At 48.5% G+C, this 16616-nt stretch overlaps 9 protein-coding genes across 9 annotated transcripts; 5 read left to right on the top strand and 4 right to left on the bottom strand.

The window, feature by feature from the left end:
* Positions 1-299: 299 nt before the first annotated feature.
* N7520_003173 (uncharacterized protein) lies at positions 300-1374 on the top strand (the record flags this gene model as incomplete). The annotated part of the gene is made up of 2 exons (XM_057137108.1): positions 300-1018; positions 1068-1374. 2 exons carry the CDS (start codon positions 300-302, stop codon positions 1372-1374), a joined length of 1026 nt encoding a protein of 341 aa, XP_056999794.1.
* Positions 1375-2605: 1231 nt separating this feature from the next.
* N7520_003172 (uncharacterized protein) lies at positions 2606-3133 on the top strand (the record flags this gene model as incomplete). The annotated part of the gene is made up of 1 exon (XM_057137107.1): positions 2606-3133. One exon carries the CDS (start codon positions 2606-2608, stop codon positions 3131-3133), a length of 528 nt encoding a protein of 175 aa, XP_056999793.1.
* Positions 3134-3478: 345 nt separating this feature from the next.
* On the bottom strand, positions 3479-5446 carry N7520_003171 (putative glucan 1,4-alpha-glucosidase; the record flags this gene model as incomplete). Its single annotated transcript, XM_057137106.1, has 3 exons — positions 3479-4274; positions 4341-5175; positions 5233-5446. 3 exons carry the CDS (start codon positions 5444-5446, stop codon positions 3479-3481), a joined length of 1845 nt encoding a protein of 614 aa, XP_056999792.1.
* Positions 5447-6127: 681 nt separating this feature from the next.
* Positions 6128-6582, bottom strand: N7520_003170 (uncharacterized protein; the record flags this gene model as incomplete). Its single annotated transcript, XM_057137105.1, is given in 2 exon segments — positions 6128-6545; positions 6560-6582. 2 exon segments carry the CDS (start codon positions 6580-6582, stop codon positions 6128-6130), a joined length of 441 nt encoding a protein of 146 aa, XP_056999791.1.
* Positions 6583-7622: 1040 nt separating this feature from the next.
* Positions 7623-9309, bottom strand: N7520_003169 (pyridoxal phosphate-dependent decarboxylase family protein; the record flags this gene model as incomplete). The annotated part of the gene is made up of 4 exons (XM_057137104.1): positions 7623-8189; positions 8269-8768; positions 8829-8910; positions 8977-9309. The coding sequence occupies 4 exons, from the start codon at positions 9307-9309 to the stop codon at positions 7623-7625; spliced, it is 1482 nt and encodes a 493-aa protein (XP_056999790.1).
* A 307-nt stretch (positions 9310-9616) lies between these two features.
* On the top strand, positions 9617-11427 carry N7520_003168 (proline iminopeptidase; the record flags this gene model as incomplete). Its single annotated transcript, XM_057137103.1, has 9 exons — positions 9617-9665; positions 9715-9968; positions 10031-10275; positions 10333-10418; positions 10477-10641; positions 10694-10714; positions 10768-10906; positions 10958-11054; positions 11116-11427. The coding sequence occupies 9 exons, from the start codon at positions 9617-9619 to the stop codon at positions 11425-11427; spliced, it is 1368 nt and encodes a 455-aa protein (XP_056999789.1).
* Positions 11428-11892: 465 nt separating this feature from the next.
* Positions 11893-13694, bottom strand: N7520_003167 (guanine nucleotide exchange factor MON1; the record flags this gene model as incomplete). The annotated part of the gene is made up of 2 exons (XM_057137102.1): positions 11893-13001; positions 13061-13694. 2 exons carry the CDS (start codon positions 13692-13694, stop codon positions 11893-11895), a joined length of 1743 nt encoding a protein of 580 aa, XP_056999788.1.
* A 763-nt stretch (positions 13695-14457) lies between these two features.
* N7520_003166 (uncharacterized protein) lies at positions 14458-15030 on the top strand (the record flags this gene model as incomplete). The annotated part of the gene is made up of 1 exon (XM_057137101.1): positions 14458-15030. The coding sequence occupies one exon, from the start codon at positions 14458-14460 to the stop codon at positions 15028-15030; it is 573 nt and encodes a 190-aa protein (XP_056999787.1).
* Positions 15031-15288: 258 nt separating this feature from the next.
* On the top strand, positions 15289-16215 carry N7520_003165 (uncharacterized protein; the record flags this gene model as incomplete). The annotated part of the gene is made up of 1 exon (XM_057137100.1): positions 15289-16215. The coding sequence occupies one exon, from the start codon at positions 15289-15291 to the stop codon at positions 16213-16215; it is 927 nt and encodes a 308-aa protein (XP_056999786.1).
* Between the last annotated feature and the right edge of the window lie 401 nt (positions 16216-16616).

The raw sequence follows: 16616 nt of genomic DNA, 5'->3' as shown, positions 1-16616 counted from the left end.
TCAATTGCGGGGAAAGTCTATAACAACGGGTTTGCATGTGACTCTTAGGAGTACGGAGAAAAGCCCCACAAAGGATAATCGATGACTAATCTATATTCGGTTTAGCCTCTTCCAATTGTGGATCACATTCGCATCCATTTCCCCTTTCGTTGTTTACCTTCTCATTGGTTCGTTAGGCCTCGGCTTTTGTGAAGATCATTACCATCCAACATGCGTAGATGATCATCTTCAACAAATAAAGTCCTCCCACGCCGCACCTTCTGGACCTTCATCCTTTTCATTCACCTTCTACTGACACAATGGCCGCCTTTGATCTGATTCAGCAATATGCGCAAACCGCGCTAACGCGGTTACCCGGTCCCGCTCAGCAATTGTTGCAGAACCCAATCGCCCAGAAAGCTGCCGGGGTAGCTCTCGCGTTAGGAGTGTTGCGCTCAATCAACAACTCTCTAACACAACGCGCCCTGAACAACTGGGTCTCCAGCGACCCTTGGAACCCCTCTCGGGAGCTCATTCTCTTGACGGGTGGCTGCAGCGGAATTGGCAAGCAGGTCATGGAGGACCTAGCGCGCACTGGCGTGCGCGTGATCATCTTTGATATCACTGAGCCGAAATTCAAGCTTCCTGTCAACGTCTCCTTTTATAAGGTCAATATCACCAACTCGGAGAGCATCGCTGAGGTCGCCAAGACCATCCGCAGCGACCACGGCGAGCCAACAGTGTTGATAAACAATGCCGGCGTCGGCCAGGATGGTCTTATCCTCGCGAAGAGCGAGGCCACGATTCGAAATACATTCGAAGTCAACACGATCTCGCATTTCCTCATGGTGCGCGAGTTCCTACCCGCCATGATCCGCGCCAACCATGGACACGTTGTGACTCTGGCCAGCATGGCCAGCTTCGTCGGACTGAGCGAAATTGCCGACTACTGTTGCACCAAGGCCAGTGCCCTGGCTTTCCACGAGTCTCTACGCCAGGAGTTACGTCTATACTATAAGGCACCAAAAGTGCGCACGAGGTGAGTTCTTCCCCTACACTTTACGAGCGACAAGCTAATGCTCCCATAGTATCATTCACCCTTGGTGGGTTCGAACCCCTATGATCACACTCCTGACAGATTACGAGAAGGAATTTGGTCAGCCGATCATGACCGTGCAGACTGTGTCGGACGCAATCTGCAGTCAGATTCTAAACCAGAACAGTGGACAGGTGATTCTGCCCGCCTCCAAGACAATCGCTCGCCTGTTGAGAGGGCTCCCGCTCTGGCTACAGGAGTTTATCCGTGGGAAGGAGTCCCAAAAGCTTAAGGTTGCACGCGACGCCCAGATAAGAGCGGAGCGTGAGGCTGCGGAACGCGCAAGCAAGAAATCATGAAGGAATTTGCATCCTCTGGAATATAATATGAGATATGCAGACTTTATACCAAAGACCTTCGTACATTTTACAGCAATTTTCATTTGGACCTTCAATTTAACCCCGCAGTATATGTACACTGAGACCTAGGCAAGCTTTTGTGCCTACCTAATAAATACGGCGTATGCAAGATAGGTGTTGATATTAAAGAGGCCTATGCTGCTATGATAGGTCGTAAGATCCACTGTTCACCATACAAGGCCTACAGTATCAGGAAGCAACTCCGGAGGCGCCAAGGCGCTAATTCAGGGGCCATGAGACAAGTGCGGACCCTGAGATTTGTTATCGCTACCTAGCCCGTTGCCTGGTGCTAGGTGCATCACTAGGGCTCATGGGGCGCTTAGCGGCTTACCGGCTCTCACGGATTTCCCGGTCCCGGTCCGAGAGAAATCATTTGAGGGCACACAAGGGATTCTAATTGGCAATAGATGAATAATTTCTTCATTATATAGTGTAAGGCCTTGGAAACGCTACAATGATCCTTGTTCAACTAACCCCATAGAAAGTACTATGTATCAACATCTATACTGACTGAAACTAGCAGTCTTTGGCTCACTTGGAAGCGTCGTGGCATATTTTGAACGTATCCAAATTGACGTACCTATTACTTGTAGGTGGGCAAGCGAGAGTTATTTAGATACAGAACGCAAGCCCGATCGCTTTATCGGTCAGACAGGGTCTCGTAAGTTTGAATTCCAGCCTCACGCAATCATGCGGAGTCCCCAATCGGCTTCTTTTTAAATTCCTATCATTGGACGGAGGTAAACGCTCACCCACTGGGCTAATCCTAGTAGAGTTAGACAATATCCTACAGTCTAAAGCTTTTCATTAAACCCGGAAAAGGGTCAAATAAGTGGTCAGGGCAAGCCGAGTGGCGTTCGAGGTAGCATCCGAAGGCTTAGTTCAAACAAGCTCCAAGATAAGAACATTGGCATGCACCCTGCCTAGCCTGATCTTACTTGTCTCTATCCCATTAATTTATATTGCGCCTTTAGCGAAGCGACCTGGGGTTTAAACACAGTGACTTTCCTTATGATTGTGGAGCTAGGAATAAGCCCATTTTTTCCACATCCCTTTAGTTCAACCCTATCTCCTACTTCATTTGAACATTCTTCCATATTTTTACATTTTCCTTTTACATCCTTCCAAGTTCAATTGAATCCCTATCAATCAAACCTTACACTGTTTAATCATGGTCGAACCTATGATCCTGGGGGAAGAAACCCAACTTCCCCCCAAATACCCCAAGTCATCTTTGAACCGGACTTCATTCTTCAACGCGTACCTCCTCTTGTCCTCTCTCTGCGCAATCACCGGTCTCATCTTCGGTGCAGTCTCGCTCCACAAAGCGAACGAGGTCAGGGCCTTTCAATCGTCCCAATTTATCATGGACTTGGACCGTACCTTCAACAGCACCATCTACGCCATCGCGAACAATGGCACGGTCAATCCATGGTGCGATCGGGCTCCCATAGAGCTGATCACAGGTAAAACTTCTATCCCAGGTCAATGTGTTACTGTCACTGCCAGCTATACGATGTGGGTGACACGGCTGGCCAATAATTGTGTTCCTGTTGCCTACGAGAGCGCAAATTGCACAGGAACTATGAGAGACCTTGGTAACCTTAGTACTCCACAATGTGTGGTAGCAGCTGGTGCAGGTGTGCTGGGTGGGGATGGTGGTGATGTGTTCGAGAGTTTCAAAGTGTTTTGCTCTTGAATTTGAGATATTTCATCTCTGGGGCCTGGGACAATATGTACATTATCATCCCAGTCTCCAAATAATTAAGGAGCCCCAAACTAGTATGAAAATGGGATATGAAAATGATTGGATTTGAGATGCATTCATATACGTAGTGAAACTCCAATGTTACTAGGATAGTGGAGTAGTGGAGCTGGATATGTGCAAATCTTTAGACTCTGAGCACCAAGAGATTGTCAATGTTTGTACTATATTTGATCTTCCAACGTAGCTACTATTTCTTCGGTTCTTTCTTTCTTTCATTTCTTTCCATAGACAACTTCAATAGTTCCACTCCACTCTTTGATCATGACTGGAAGGAAATCAAGATCGCCACACATCATGTATACTGGGCTGAATAGGACAGCCAGTGGGCACGACGGAAACCCGATTTTCACCAGATTCCCAGGTAACCGTGCCATTAGGCTCAATCTTGTAGTACTTGTACTCAAACGGAGTGCCGGCGGTAACCAGTTCCAGACTGCCAAACCACAAATTATCCGTCTCGGTGTAAAGCGATGCGTCGAGTGCGAATCCATCAGTGGTGTCCCAATCGCCGAGCGCACTGATGTTTCCGGAAATATAGACATTTTCTCCATAGTATGTGTTCTCGATCAAGTAGAATGTAATTGGGACGACATCAGTCGCGGGAATGCACCCAGCAGTGGAAGTAGGGAATGTCGAAGTGGCAGCCTTGTAGGTTCCGGTCACAGGTGAAGCGGAGCAGGTGGTGGGGACAGTGTTGGCGGATTTCTCGCCCCATGAGCCAGGAACAATCGAATCACGACGTTGAGCTGCTGTCAAAAAGGAGGCAAAAGACCATGTCAGATCATTAGCTGAGAGTGGGACGCTGGTGTTCCGGTTGTACTGCTCGGCCAATGAGCCGTTAGCAGGGGTATATATCTGGACAAGGCCAACGAAGCCGTCGGCATAAGTTCGGATGGCAGATGTGAGTGTCTTGTAGGTTTGACTACTCGCCGAGTAGGAGCCAGTCTTCACCGATGAGTGGAAATCCTTGAAGAATGCCAGCGAAGTGTCTGTGATATCAAGGGTGCCAATTTTGTTCCATTGATATAAGGCATCATAAAGCAATTCTGCCGATGCCAGGGTGGCGAGATACCTGTGTTATATCGTTTCATTAGCTTCCTAGAGCAATGAAATATAAAGATATTAGGAGACAACTCACCATGGGTTACCCCCTTGATAGACGTCCTCTGGGTAGCGGCCAACATTGGCGGGAGAACCCTCGGCAATGCCATCGTTGATCTTATAGATCGAACGGAAAGAATCGACATAAACCTTGTGATTGGCCAGTGCCCTGGCCGAGCAAGGCTGGAAGGTCGAATCATCACACAAAGCTTCAGGGTCGAAAGTGTGGATGCTTCCCAAAATGGTGTTTGCATCAATGCCAGAACGGCTTGTGTCGAGATTAATATTTGCAGTGATGTATTCACCATTCCAAAAGCTCTGCAGGAAGCAAAGGACCTGAGGTGCTTGAGATGAGCAAGCAGCGCATGTCTTGCCAAGCTTCTGTGCAAGAGTCGCTCCCTGCACCAAAGCACGATGCTGGACGGCCAATGTGAAGAACGAAGATCCATCCATCTCTTCCCAGAGGTCAAAGCCGGTCTCATTCCAGTACTGACCAACATATGCCAGATCATTTGCAATAATGGGCCACATGATATCTAATGCTTCAGACTTGTGACCCTGAGAAAGGAGGTAGTTCGTGTATGTGATCAAAGCAGTTGCCCGGAGAGCCGGGCCATCTCGCTGCGGTCGACCCCAGGATCCAGTGAAGGGATTCAAATCGACTTCGAATTTGGGTTCACCAAGACCACTGCCATCCTCCAAGGTCCCAGATGGATTGGATACATTCTGGAGAACTGCCTGTGAGGAGACATAGTTCCGAATATCGGTTTCCAACTCGCTCTTCTTTGCGCCAAAGTCGGAACTGCCGCTCTCGAATAGATCAATCAAGCATTTGAAGGTCAATGCAGAATCACGCGTCCATGTATAGAAGTCTGCAAATCATCAGAATTAAATAACACCCGCGAGTTCATCGTCTTTTGTTCACTCACAGTCTGGATTCGCTGTATTGGGACTGGCAACAAATAAACCAGCGGCTGTACCGGGTGCTTTAACGCCTTTATTTCCCAGGTTATCAAGTATACCTTGATACGATCGCGAACCCTCTTTCGATATAAAAGAGTTTAGGGAACTGGTCGGGGTTGCAGATACCAACTGCCCTCCCACAAGGACTCCAGCAACGCTGTTAAGAAGAGTTGACCACATCTTGAATGAAATCAAAAACAATGCGCTGGTTATTTGAGTACTCATGCGATTTCTAGTATTTATGTTTTTCTGCTTATGCAATGCGGAGATTCAACCCCACACAATTACCGACAATTTCCCGTGGTCCAATCCCCGAGATCCCCACTTTCCCCCAAGTTGGACTGGTAAATGCCGCTGTTCTGTAGCGATGGACGGCAGCGAGCGGCAATATTAATATCCTAAGAACGTCATAGTAAGTGCCGCTAGTGACTAGCCAAGACGCCAGTGAACTAGCGGAACTAGCTAATTCTCAACTGAGAAAATTACACACAAGGTCTTCTTCAACGAGTCAGGCTCATTCGATTCACTCTGGGATCCCTAGTCATGTAGGGAAATAGGCCTTCCACGACAACTATTAGGTTACACCGTGGCGATCATCCGAATTTTGACCTGAACCTGCCGCGACACACAATACCAGAATGGCTCAAAGGGTGCAAAGTGTGAAATGGTTAGATTCCTCGGTTGTTTCGGTTTCAGTTCGTGAAGGCTGGGTTGGTGGGCCTTTGTCCGTTAGATCAAGTCCTTTCCTCCCGTTCCTGCTATCCCAATGAACCGAGGAAAGACACCATCACAGAATCTCGATATCATAATCGCATATGGGGATTCACCGATAGCCAAAAGTCAGGCTAAATAGTCCCTAACTTAGACCCCCAAACGTTTCAGTGTGTCCCCAACCGTTGAAACCTTCAGAACATCTCGATACGTGAGACTTGTCCTCGTCTCCCGGAGATACCAACCGGCATTGTACGAATCTCGTTCTCGCAACAGATTCCAATTGCAGATAGAATGAGGTCCCAGATCATCATCTTTGGTTGTCTCCGCAATTCCATGCAAGAAATCCTTGTAAATAGAGTTCCTCATAATAAAAAGACTTCGTCTTTCCTGAAGGATCCGGAACTGCGGTGTCTCATGACTGGGACCATTGGAAATGTAGCTCTCGTCTTTGTCATGGCTGTCCTTTACATACAGATCAAGGACAATGGGACCACCCAAACTCACAGTCGCAACTACTGGGTGGTATGCAGAGCCGTCTTCATGGGGCATAATTCCTTGTCCTGGGCTGTACTCATTTACCAGAACATGATTTGGCGCGCCATGTGGGGCGTCGGCAAATATCCCTAGGTCGTTGAAGCGGAAGGAAACGGGATCTGTAAGCCAAGACGGTAGGGGTGATGAGAGAAGAGTATTTGATTTTGTTAGTGTCGATGGCCAGGTTTGGAGGCGCCGGTGAGAGAGATGCGTCCAGCGTGGGCGCGGAGCTGATTGGACCTGTTGGCGATGTCAGTATAGGCATGTAATCTATCAAAACACGGTTGTGAATGGATAGTTTAGATAAATCGATCGTGCCAGTGAGGAACAAAAACCTGCCTTTTGGATCAGCCTGGACTCTTCGTCTTCGGAGATGAAATCGGATATGTAGAAGGAATCTGCAGGCAACGAGTCAATACGTGCCCCATCTAGGCCGCACCCCATCGAACTAGGTACGATTTGGGTGATTCTTCAACACTATGGACTTCAAACGACTCAGGTGCATTAAAGAGGCTGGCAGATGCAGATGATTGCGAGTAAGCAGAAGGTACATACAAACCGAGTGCGACGTCACGAGAGATCCAATCCGGGCAGAATCCGAATTTTACCGTAAAGCACGGTAAAGCCCGTAATATTCGTAAATTTGTCTATCTCCTCCCCCTCCCTCGTCAATATAATATCATCACGTATTGATCTCTTTCCTGTCTACAAGTAATCAAATATTTGCCCCCACAGCGGGGCACGAGTGTTTGAATCTCTGACTGCAAAAAAACCATCACATACCCGTCATCCATGGGCTCACTCGAGATAGTATGATGCAAAAAAACATTTACCCTGCGCACTTATGGCTTATGGCCTGGCGGAGTCCCATCTGCTGTTTGCTTGCACCCCAATAGTGGTTTAAATGAGGATCACCCGCAAAATTCACAGGATGGTGGCAGTTTTTGAAGGTATATATTTTCAGCCTTCGGAAAGTCTTGAAATAAGAGAGTACGGCTGGGATCGACTAATAAATATGGGATGGGCTGAGTATATTCATAGTCGCTATGCCCGACAGCTTGCCGCAGTGATGGGACGAGATTCATTTGAATGGCCATTTGGGTTCAGATCATTGCTGGGCCACTTGAGCCAAAACACTACTTACCAATTCCAAGTCTCGTTCCACATCAACCCGCCAATTAGAGATAGCAATTCTAGTAGCCGGTCTGCCCTGCCAGCTAGTCCCCGAAACATACATTCGTGAGGTTTCGTTGATCTTCGCAGGAAGATTCTGATTCAAAGCATCGTCCTTGGCACAGAACAAAACGACCATGAATGTCTGGTCAACAAGGTCGGCCTTTGAATTTGCCTCTGGCAAGGCTATGTATGCTGGGTGGTCAAAGATCCACTCGTATATGGCTCGAGCAAGGTGTACCTGGCGCTTAACAATGTCTCGATAACCCTGTCTCCCGTATCTCAGCAGGTTGGCATAAACCGGCAACGCCCGAAAGCGACGTGAGTTCTCCATTCCAATATTCAGAGGTGAGGGGATAGATGGACCATCGGTCGCACCCCCGCTCAGGTAAGCGGCATTGGCATTCTTGAACACATGGGTGGCCAAGTCAAGATGGCGGGAAAGGAAGAAACCGCAGTCATAAGGTACGTTTAACAACTTGTGTGCATCTCCAGTGATGGACTGGGACAGTTAGCTGACTCGATTCAACGAGTGGAGGGAGAGAAGCTTGCTCCAAATATGAAGCGTAGGGTAGGCTTACATCAACCAGTTCAATCCCATCGCAGCCCTTCTTGATCATGGAAAACTCCTCGCCGTCTTCCAAAACGCGAGCAAAGATGCCAAATGCACCGTCAGCATGTATCCATGCCCCATACCGGTCACATAATTGGCGAATTTGCGCCAGTTGTTCCATCCCGGATGTCGCAAATCGGCCAGTATTGACTTCACCGCATGAGATAGCCACAATACTAACCTTGTCAGTTCTGGCAAGCTCCTTCTCGAGCTGTGTCATGTCGAATTGAAGCGGGTCATCAGCAAGGCAGATGTTTCGAACATTGGCGCGACCAATTCCCAAGACACCAGCAGCCTTCACTAGGGAGGAATGTGGCATTGTTGAAAGCACTTGAACTCCAGAAAGACCCAGCCCTTGGAGTACTTCAAATAGGCCATGTTCACCGACACTGCTAAGTTGGCTTCCCTTTCTTTCTGCGGCCTTCTGCAGGACAAACTCACGTCCACAAGCCAGGCCGATAATATTCGCTATCAACGGGATGTCAACTCGATTCGGGAAGGATCACAGTGACATGACCATGAACTTACAACCTGTTGCGCCCGTAGTAAAGGTTCCATTCTGCCATTGGGCACGCTCCAAGTTGAATAGGTCGGTGAGAAGGCCAAGCGCCTTAATGATCGGTCGTTAGATATATTTCAATTTCGAATATTGCGCTCATTCTGTTCAGTTTCTCACCTGATATTCAACGTCGGTGACAATAGAATGGTTTCCAATGTGTACTTGTACATTCTGATCGTAGGCGGATACGATATTGTCTGCAAAAAGAGCAGCAGGTGTCACTCCACCCGTAATGAAGCCATAATAATTCGGACTAATTGAGCCACCGTTAAATGCAGGTACAATGTCATGTAACAAATGGTTTTTGACAAATTCCAGGCTGGACCCGACATTGGGTAATGTAGTGATAAGAGTTGATCGAGCACGTAATATAATGTTCTCACTAGGTAAGACACCAGAATCCCATGTCCCCTGGGCGACTCGCCATAGATCTTGAAGTTGATCTTGCATTGTGAGAATGAGAATATGAATTAGAATATGACTCAGATAAGGGACTCAGGATTCATTTATAGTGACGATCGGGATCTAGAGTTCGGGATCTGCAACAGAATTCAGTTTTCCCGGCTGGACATCCCGAAAGATCTCTAGTGGATTTCCGGATAAACGGTTGGATCCTATAGCGTTGGCATTATCGCGTTAGTTGAAGAAGAGATACGTGGACAAACGCGGGATCAGGAGCAAGTTGACTCGGATTATCCGCCAGTCACACAGTTCACGGCCCGTGCGCTCCACTTCAATCTTTCCATCAGCAACCACCATGGCAATGGCAGCGAAATTGATTGATAAAAAGCTTCACAGCTTTCCCGGTTCGTTATGAGATGAAATATCATATGCATATACTGACTGAACATGTAGGCAAGATGCGGGTGGCTGAGTGGTTTTTCGACGTTCCAGTCGATTACAGCAAACTACCCGCAGATGGTGGTAACACACTGAGGCTGTTTGTTCGCAGCGTCTCACGTCTTGACAGCCCTGTTGAGCAGCAATCTAAGGAAGAGAACAAGTCTCCCATTCCATGGCTTGTCTACCTCCAAGGTGGACCAGGCTTTGGATGTGGTCCCCCCCAAAACTACGCTTGGGTGGATTCGGTGCTGAATAAGGGGTACCACGTATGTAGCTCGAGTACCCTGTCCCATTGATGTAACCAATTGCTGCTAACATTCAACTCTAGGTCTTGTTTCTAGACCAGCGTGGCACTGGTCTTAGCCAGACCATTACAGCAGAAACTCTTGCTCGCCAAGGAAATGCCATACAACAGGCCGAGTACCTCAAGAATTTCCGTGCCGACAGCATTGTCAAGGATTGCGAGGCACTTCGTCTGGACTTGACTAAGAACTATCCAGAGGACCAGCGCAAATGGAGTATCATGGGTCAGAGCTTCGGTGGTTTCTGCGTCACCACTTACCTCTCGACATAGTACGCCGCATCGATCCCAGCCTATGATTTTGTAGCTAATACCTCTTTCTCACAAAGCCCCGAGTCTCTGAAGGAAGCCTTCATCTGCGCTGGATTGCCTCCTATGGTCAATGACCCAGATCCGGTTTACGCTCGGACCTATGGTAGGTTTTCTCCCCTTACTTGACCAGCCAAAGGGACTGTTTCCTAACAATCGAATAGAAAAGGTCGTGGAGAGAAACAAGGTCTACTACGCCAAATATCCCGAAGATATAGAGCGAGTCAAGACCATCATGAAGTACTTGACCACCAATAAGGTCGCCTTGCAGTCAGGATGGCTCACTCCAGCTCGATTCCAACAACTTGGAATTCTTTTCGGTTTCCACGGTAAGAAGGACTCGTTTGTCACAAACAATTCATCAATTCTTACATCTTATAGGTGGTATCGATACCGTGCACGGTAAATAAAGTTTTTTCCCCCAAGCCAGAGGCATTATTCTCACTATCGTCTAGACATCGTTCTCCGCACTTGCCACGACCTGGAGATTTTCGGATTTCTCACAAAGCCTACTCTGGCCACTATTGACAGCAACGGTGGCATGGATAAAAACATCATCTACGCCATTCTGCATGAATCCATCTACTGCCAAGGGTAAGCTCAAGCCACTATCATCCATCCCGAGCCATTGATAACACGAACTAGCAAATCTTCACGCTGGTCTGCCGATAGACAAAGAAGCGAAGACGTTCGCTACAAAACCGATGGGTCTCAGCCCGAGATCTACTTTACCGGAGAGATGGTGAGAGCCAGAAACAAGCGCGTGCCACATTGTGATCGGAGGAGTCTAATACTTCGAATAGGCTTTCAAAGACATGCTCGACTCGTACTCGGAACTTGACCAGGTCCGAGACGTGGCACACATTCTCGCTGAAAAAGAGGATTGGCCTGCCCTCTATAATGAGGAACAGCTGGCAAAGAACGAAGTTCCCGTCTACGCTGCTACGTACATTGATGATATGTATGTGCACTATGACCTGGCCGCCAAGACTGCTACGAAGATTAAGGGTATCAAACAGTTCATCACCAACACGATGTACCATGATGCTCTGCGGAGTAAGTCTGGGGAAGTTATGCGTCAGCTCTTCGCCCTGCGCGATGATACCATTGATTAAAGATGTTTGGTCATTGCATGAGCCTTGCATTGCGGACTGGATATTATACCAGGATCATCTAAGCGAGAGTAGAAATAAAGGTCTATCAATGATATATTGCGATTTATTACAAGTTGGCTTCGTGGTTGGTTCATATTGCTAGATGTCAAGTATGGCGTTAGAAAACCTAGGCTGCTTGTTAGCTTTCATGTAAGCTCAATGGTATCAATGCTGTACATACCGCTCCACCAATAATGAACAGCCTTTCTTCCTCTTGCTGTACCCACTGGGCGATCTTCGCGGCACTCTGTACCAGGGCATTTCGGTTCGCGTTGGGCTCAGCGACGCAGTAAAGCTCGAACAATGGAGTGATCCAACCAAATGAGCTCGCTGACCGAGACACACAGTGGTGCACCTTCACATGGGTATTTTTGGCATGAACGCTCGAGTGAAGGTTATTGTATATCGACATCAGTCTGGGAAGTGTTAGGCCGTGTAACAGAGGAACTGATAGGGAGCAAGGGAGGATAGGAAGTGCTGAGAAGCAGATACTGACCTTCGACGCCGGGAGATCGACGAGAATGTTGGGGCAAAAGATGACATAGTGAACTGCACATTCGCCCTCGATTTGTATAAGAAGTGATGAAGGACGGCACCAGGAACAATATCGGTCGTGGCAGGTCGACCTTCGTCAATGGCAGCTCTTATTACTTTGAGACTGCCATTCTTCTCCATTTGTTCAACAAACGCGTCCCGCATCCCTTGCATTTCAAAGAAGCTCTCTTTGTCCGGGCTGATGAGGACAATTGCAACAGACTCGTCTTTCGAGATTTCATCATTTTCGTCGACATCACTCCGGAGATCGAGAAAGCTGACGTACATATATAAATAACCGCTGCTGTTAAACCCAGGTAGGCATATAGGAATCCAGCTTTCTCCGCCACCGGCTTTGACTCCGTCGGCTTCGAACACCATATTGAACAGCAGCTGAAGATCTCCCGGGTGTAGTGAGTGCTTCTTTGGTCTGACAACGCTGACCAGCCTTCCGCCCGCGACGACCAGTCCATAGAGCAAATTTTTCGCCTTGGTCTTCAGCAGGGCATTATTAATAGACAGACGGTGCTGTTTGCGGATCTTGAGGCATTCCAACGCTGACAGCAAAGTCGATGGTGACCCGCGGGTAAAGCTATCAGCCAGCGAAGACAGAAGAGTCTCCGAGCCTTGCAGCGGTCGCTTCAAATCAGTAGAAGGTCGAACAGAGAAGAGATGAGTCAGGGATGGAAGTGTCAATGTGGATAAGATTTGCATGTACAACGCTTCGAGTTGAAGTGCAAGTTGGTGTTCACTCTCCATCATCCGACTGATTGCAACCAAATGTAAGGGCCCATGTGTGACAATGACAAACTTGACGTCCCCGGCAGTGAAAGTTCGTAGGTGGTCCCCGGCTTCTTCGTAAAATGAAATGATCGTTTGAATCACCCCGACGTAGCTGGATATCAAACCCCCATCGCCATGTCTTGTCCAGATGGGCTTGCCCGCTGCAGATAAGATCAGATAGTGCTTTTGCTTAGCCTTGAAGCGCTGGAGGAGCAGATCTATCATGAATAAGTATCAATGGCATGCCCCTAAGTGTTCACACAATGTGGATACCTACCCTCGTTCTTCGCATCTTCATCGATCTCCCCGACCGGCTCAAACTCGGTCAAAACCCCATCATCATCCGCATCCTCGGCAGGAAACTCGGGAAAGTGAAGCAAGCTCCCCGTTCTGGAGTTACCTCCGGGAGCAGACGTGATAAAGTCCTTGAATAGGGCCTCGACATCTCCCACATCGCCGTTGTGAACGTAGCTCCGAATACTCGCCGTGTCCCCTTCACTGCCCCGCGGGCTCGCCAGGTGACTTAGGCTCGCTTTCGCTTTCAATCCTTGCGATAGACCGCGGATTGCTAGTGACGAGTATGCACTTCCTGTTCCCTCTGGTGTTCGTGAATCGATCTCCGCCCGCGACACGGCTGTCGTAGCCCCGGCTTGGAGGGTTGCTCGGGATGCCGACTCGTGGTTTAGCAAGTTGAGGGTATTCGGTCGGGGAGGTAAGGGAGGCCGCTCCCCCTCTGAGCTTGGGCTGTGATCTCGGACTGCATGTGGTGCATGGGGTGGACTTGGGGTCGCCGGTGCGGGCGGGTTCTCGACCGCATCCCGGTCGCTCTGGGGGTCTGGTTGCGGCGCACTCATCCCCGCGATGGGCGTGCGATTTTGGAGGTGGTCGCTGGGCGCGGAACATTCGTTCATGAAAACCCCATGATCGAATGTTGAAAGTCCCGTCTCGCCCTGGTGGTCTGTCAGGAGTGGGGGAGATGTTCTACTGACGTCGCGTCGGAGCTCAAGGCGGACAAAACACTTACACGTTCATACGACTACCAAAATCCTATTTATTTCAAGGTCTAGGATTAGATATAGCATGAAAAATCTCTGGTATAAATTATTTAGATACGGGCTTACATGAATTTATCTTTTTACTTACTCCCATCCTGGGAGGTCATTTTTCAGCTAGGCATAATGACATACACGAGTCCAAGGCTAGACACTCATGAAAATGATGGATACGAAGGAGCGTACTTCATTAATTGAATTATTTTACCAGCGAATATCTTAAAGGATCCTCAATTTACTAAAAGTAAACCTACAGTATGCCATGTGGGTAGAGGAACTGGGCCGAGGTTGATGTAATCTGGTGGCACAACAGTGGTTGATAGTTCAAATGTAATATAGAGCGAGATTGGAAATCTATTGAATATCCAACAGATCTGCCTATACTAGTGGATATCACATATCACGCATGAATGTAGACAAAAGCAAGTTCAGGTTCGGTGGAGTACTCAACTTGACCCTGAGATTGTCTCTTCTCCGCACTCCACAATCGCGGGGGAATCTCTTTCTTCTACAATATTTTCGGTTTATTTTCCCTGTCGAGCGCTTCTTTGTCTCTTTGCCTCTTGAATAAATCCTGGCTGATCTGTGATCTGATCTGATCTGATTTGGTCTGTCAATCACAATGCAACTCCCACTCGATCGCCTCCTATTCCTCCTATTTCTCATCCTAACGCCCGTCACTGCCGTCGGTCCCTCATGCTTCAAGGTCGTCTCCGCCCTAGTCGGGCGACCAGGTCACCTATTTAATAAATTCCAAAGCGAAATCTGCGAGCGTGGGTGCCAACCTACCATCCCGCACTGGGACCTCTGGACCCGGAACAACTCTTTCGTCCCCGCAGTGCGCAGCCTGATGACCCGCATGAACGTGCCTCACAAAGAAGAAGCTTTGCTCAAGATGGGCGACGACGTAGCAGTTATAATCAAGGACCGTTGTGCGCCTATGCTACATGGTCGACACATCTGCTCCGATCCGACCACTCTCGCCGACTTTGGAAACTGCTTCAAGCGCAACTTTGTCAAGGCTTCCATCAAACATCTCCCTGTGCTACTGCCCATGGCATCGGAGTCGGCATGTAAAGAACAATATCGATTCTTGCAGGGCGATGAGTTGTGGGAGGAGACTATTCCGAACAACATGCGTGAATACGCTAGTGTGTGTGATAAATTGGGGCCATTTGAACATGATGAGCTGTGAAATGCATCTCAAACATTTTAAATTCGAGTTTATGTATATTTAGGCGAATGAATTGTGTATAGTGATCGATCATAAACATGTAGTAGCTACTGGCGATACCCGGAATAACACATTCCGATAAGCCTCCGCAGACTCTCCACCTTTCTTCAGTGAGCTGTCAACTCGAATCACGTTGGAGCTGATTCAGATCATACGCCTTTGCGCACTCTGCGCGCCATATCTACCACCCAAGCTGCCTTACTCGTCTGCAAGCTCAAAATGAACGCAATCGTGCAATCCTCCTTGTCGGAAGTCGAATCCAAGCTCAATGCGCTTCTGACCACCCTCACCACCTCCCCCACTGCAGCAGGAGCGCCAGCTGCTGCAGTCGCCTTACTCCAAGCCGACGATAATCTATCGGCTGCCATAATAACACTCCGTCAACACCAAGAAAGCTATGCAAAAATCCTACAACTCCGCGCCGAGGCAGAAAAGTTAGAAGATCGCGTCAAGGGAATCGTGAGGAACGTGGAACAATTCGACAAAGAGATCCGAACAGCCTGCGGCGATGATGAAGACAGCGACAGCGAACTCGATTCCGACGAAGAGGAGAGCACCCGCAAGCCATCCCGGAAAGAAATCGACTACAGACTTCTTCTCGATTTCGCTCGTCGAATCAGCAAATATAACCACGAAGCCGCCGCGGATGCTGCAAACGGAGCTGCCAACCCCTTAAATCGAAAATCCTCGCGTTCACAAATTCTCGACAAAGATGTGACAATGTCGGGTACCAATGGAGAGCCAGCAGACGCAGAACCTGTCTCGGCGGTCACGAAGAACGCGACGCAGTGGCTGGACGACTCTGCGCATGTCACACGTGAAGTCTACATGCTACCATACCCGATGGAGGAACGGATACGAATGGGGCTGATGGCTCAGGTCCAGCTTGCCGCGGGCGATGACCCAGATAAGGAGGTGGAACGATTGATCCGTGAAGCCGAGGGTCTTGGTGCTGCGGAACCTCTGGTGCCAGCTCCACCAGTGGATACCCGAAAAGAGGAGGCTGCCAATGCGGCTGTGCAGGCTGCCTCTGCGGCTACTGAACCTGTACGACCAGCGGCATCTGGCTTTGCTCCAGCACCAAAACCAAAACCACGCGCGACGCTTGATCTTGATCTCTACGACCCCGATGATGACGATATGTAAAATCTCCCCAACTCAAGGGAAATACAGATGATAAAGAAGGCGTTCGACCTCGCCAAGGATATGGACAAGCCAACTAACACGGCTGAACTACATCCCCTGGTCAACGGCGGTATGAGCAAAATGATTGTGAAGGTACTGGAGAAGCTGCCCTAGTACGAGAACAGCTTGATTTATAGTCCCAGGCATCTTGCAAAATATTCAACTGAATCAAGCTATCATGGATTTGACAATCTTCGCCCACCATATAAGAAAGTTCAGGTACTATATACCTCAGGTACTTGAGAAACTTGAATAAGGCCTTTGATACTCATGCATAGAATTCCTAATGGCCGTTAAAGACAACGGCCTCGATCCATAATTTATCCAATTGAATCGCATCTATTGATATACATATAGCAAAA

Source organism: Penicillium odoratum (genome assembly GCF_028828045.1).
Source record: "Penicillium odoratum strain IBT 22623 chromosome Unknown utg000002l_segment0_segment0, whole genome shotgun sequence".
NCBI classification, from domain to species: domain Eukaryota; kingdom Fungi; phylum Ascomycota; class Eurotiomycetes; order Eurotiales; family Aspergillaceae; genus Penicillium; species Penicillium odoratum.
Note: the sequence above shows the minus strand (reverse complement) of the source record. Positions and strands in the feature narration are given on the sequence as shown.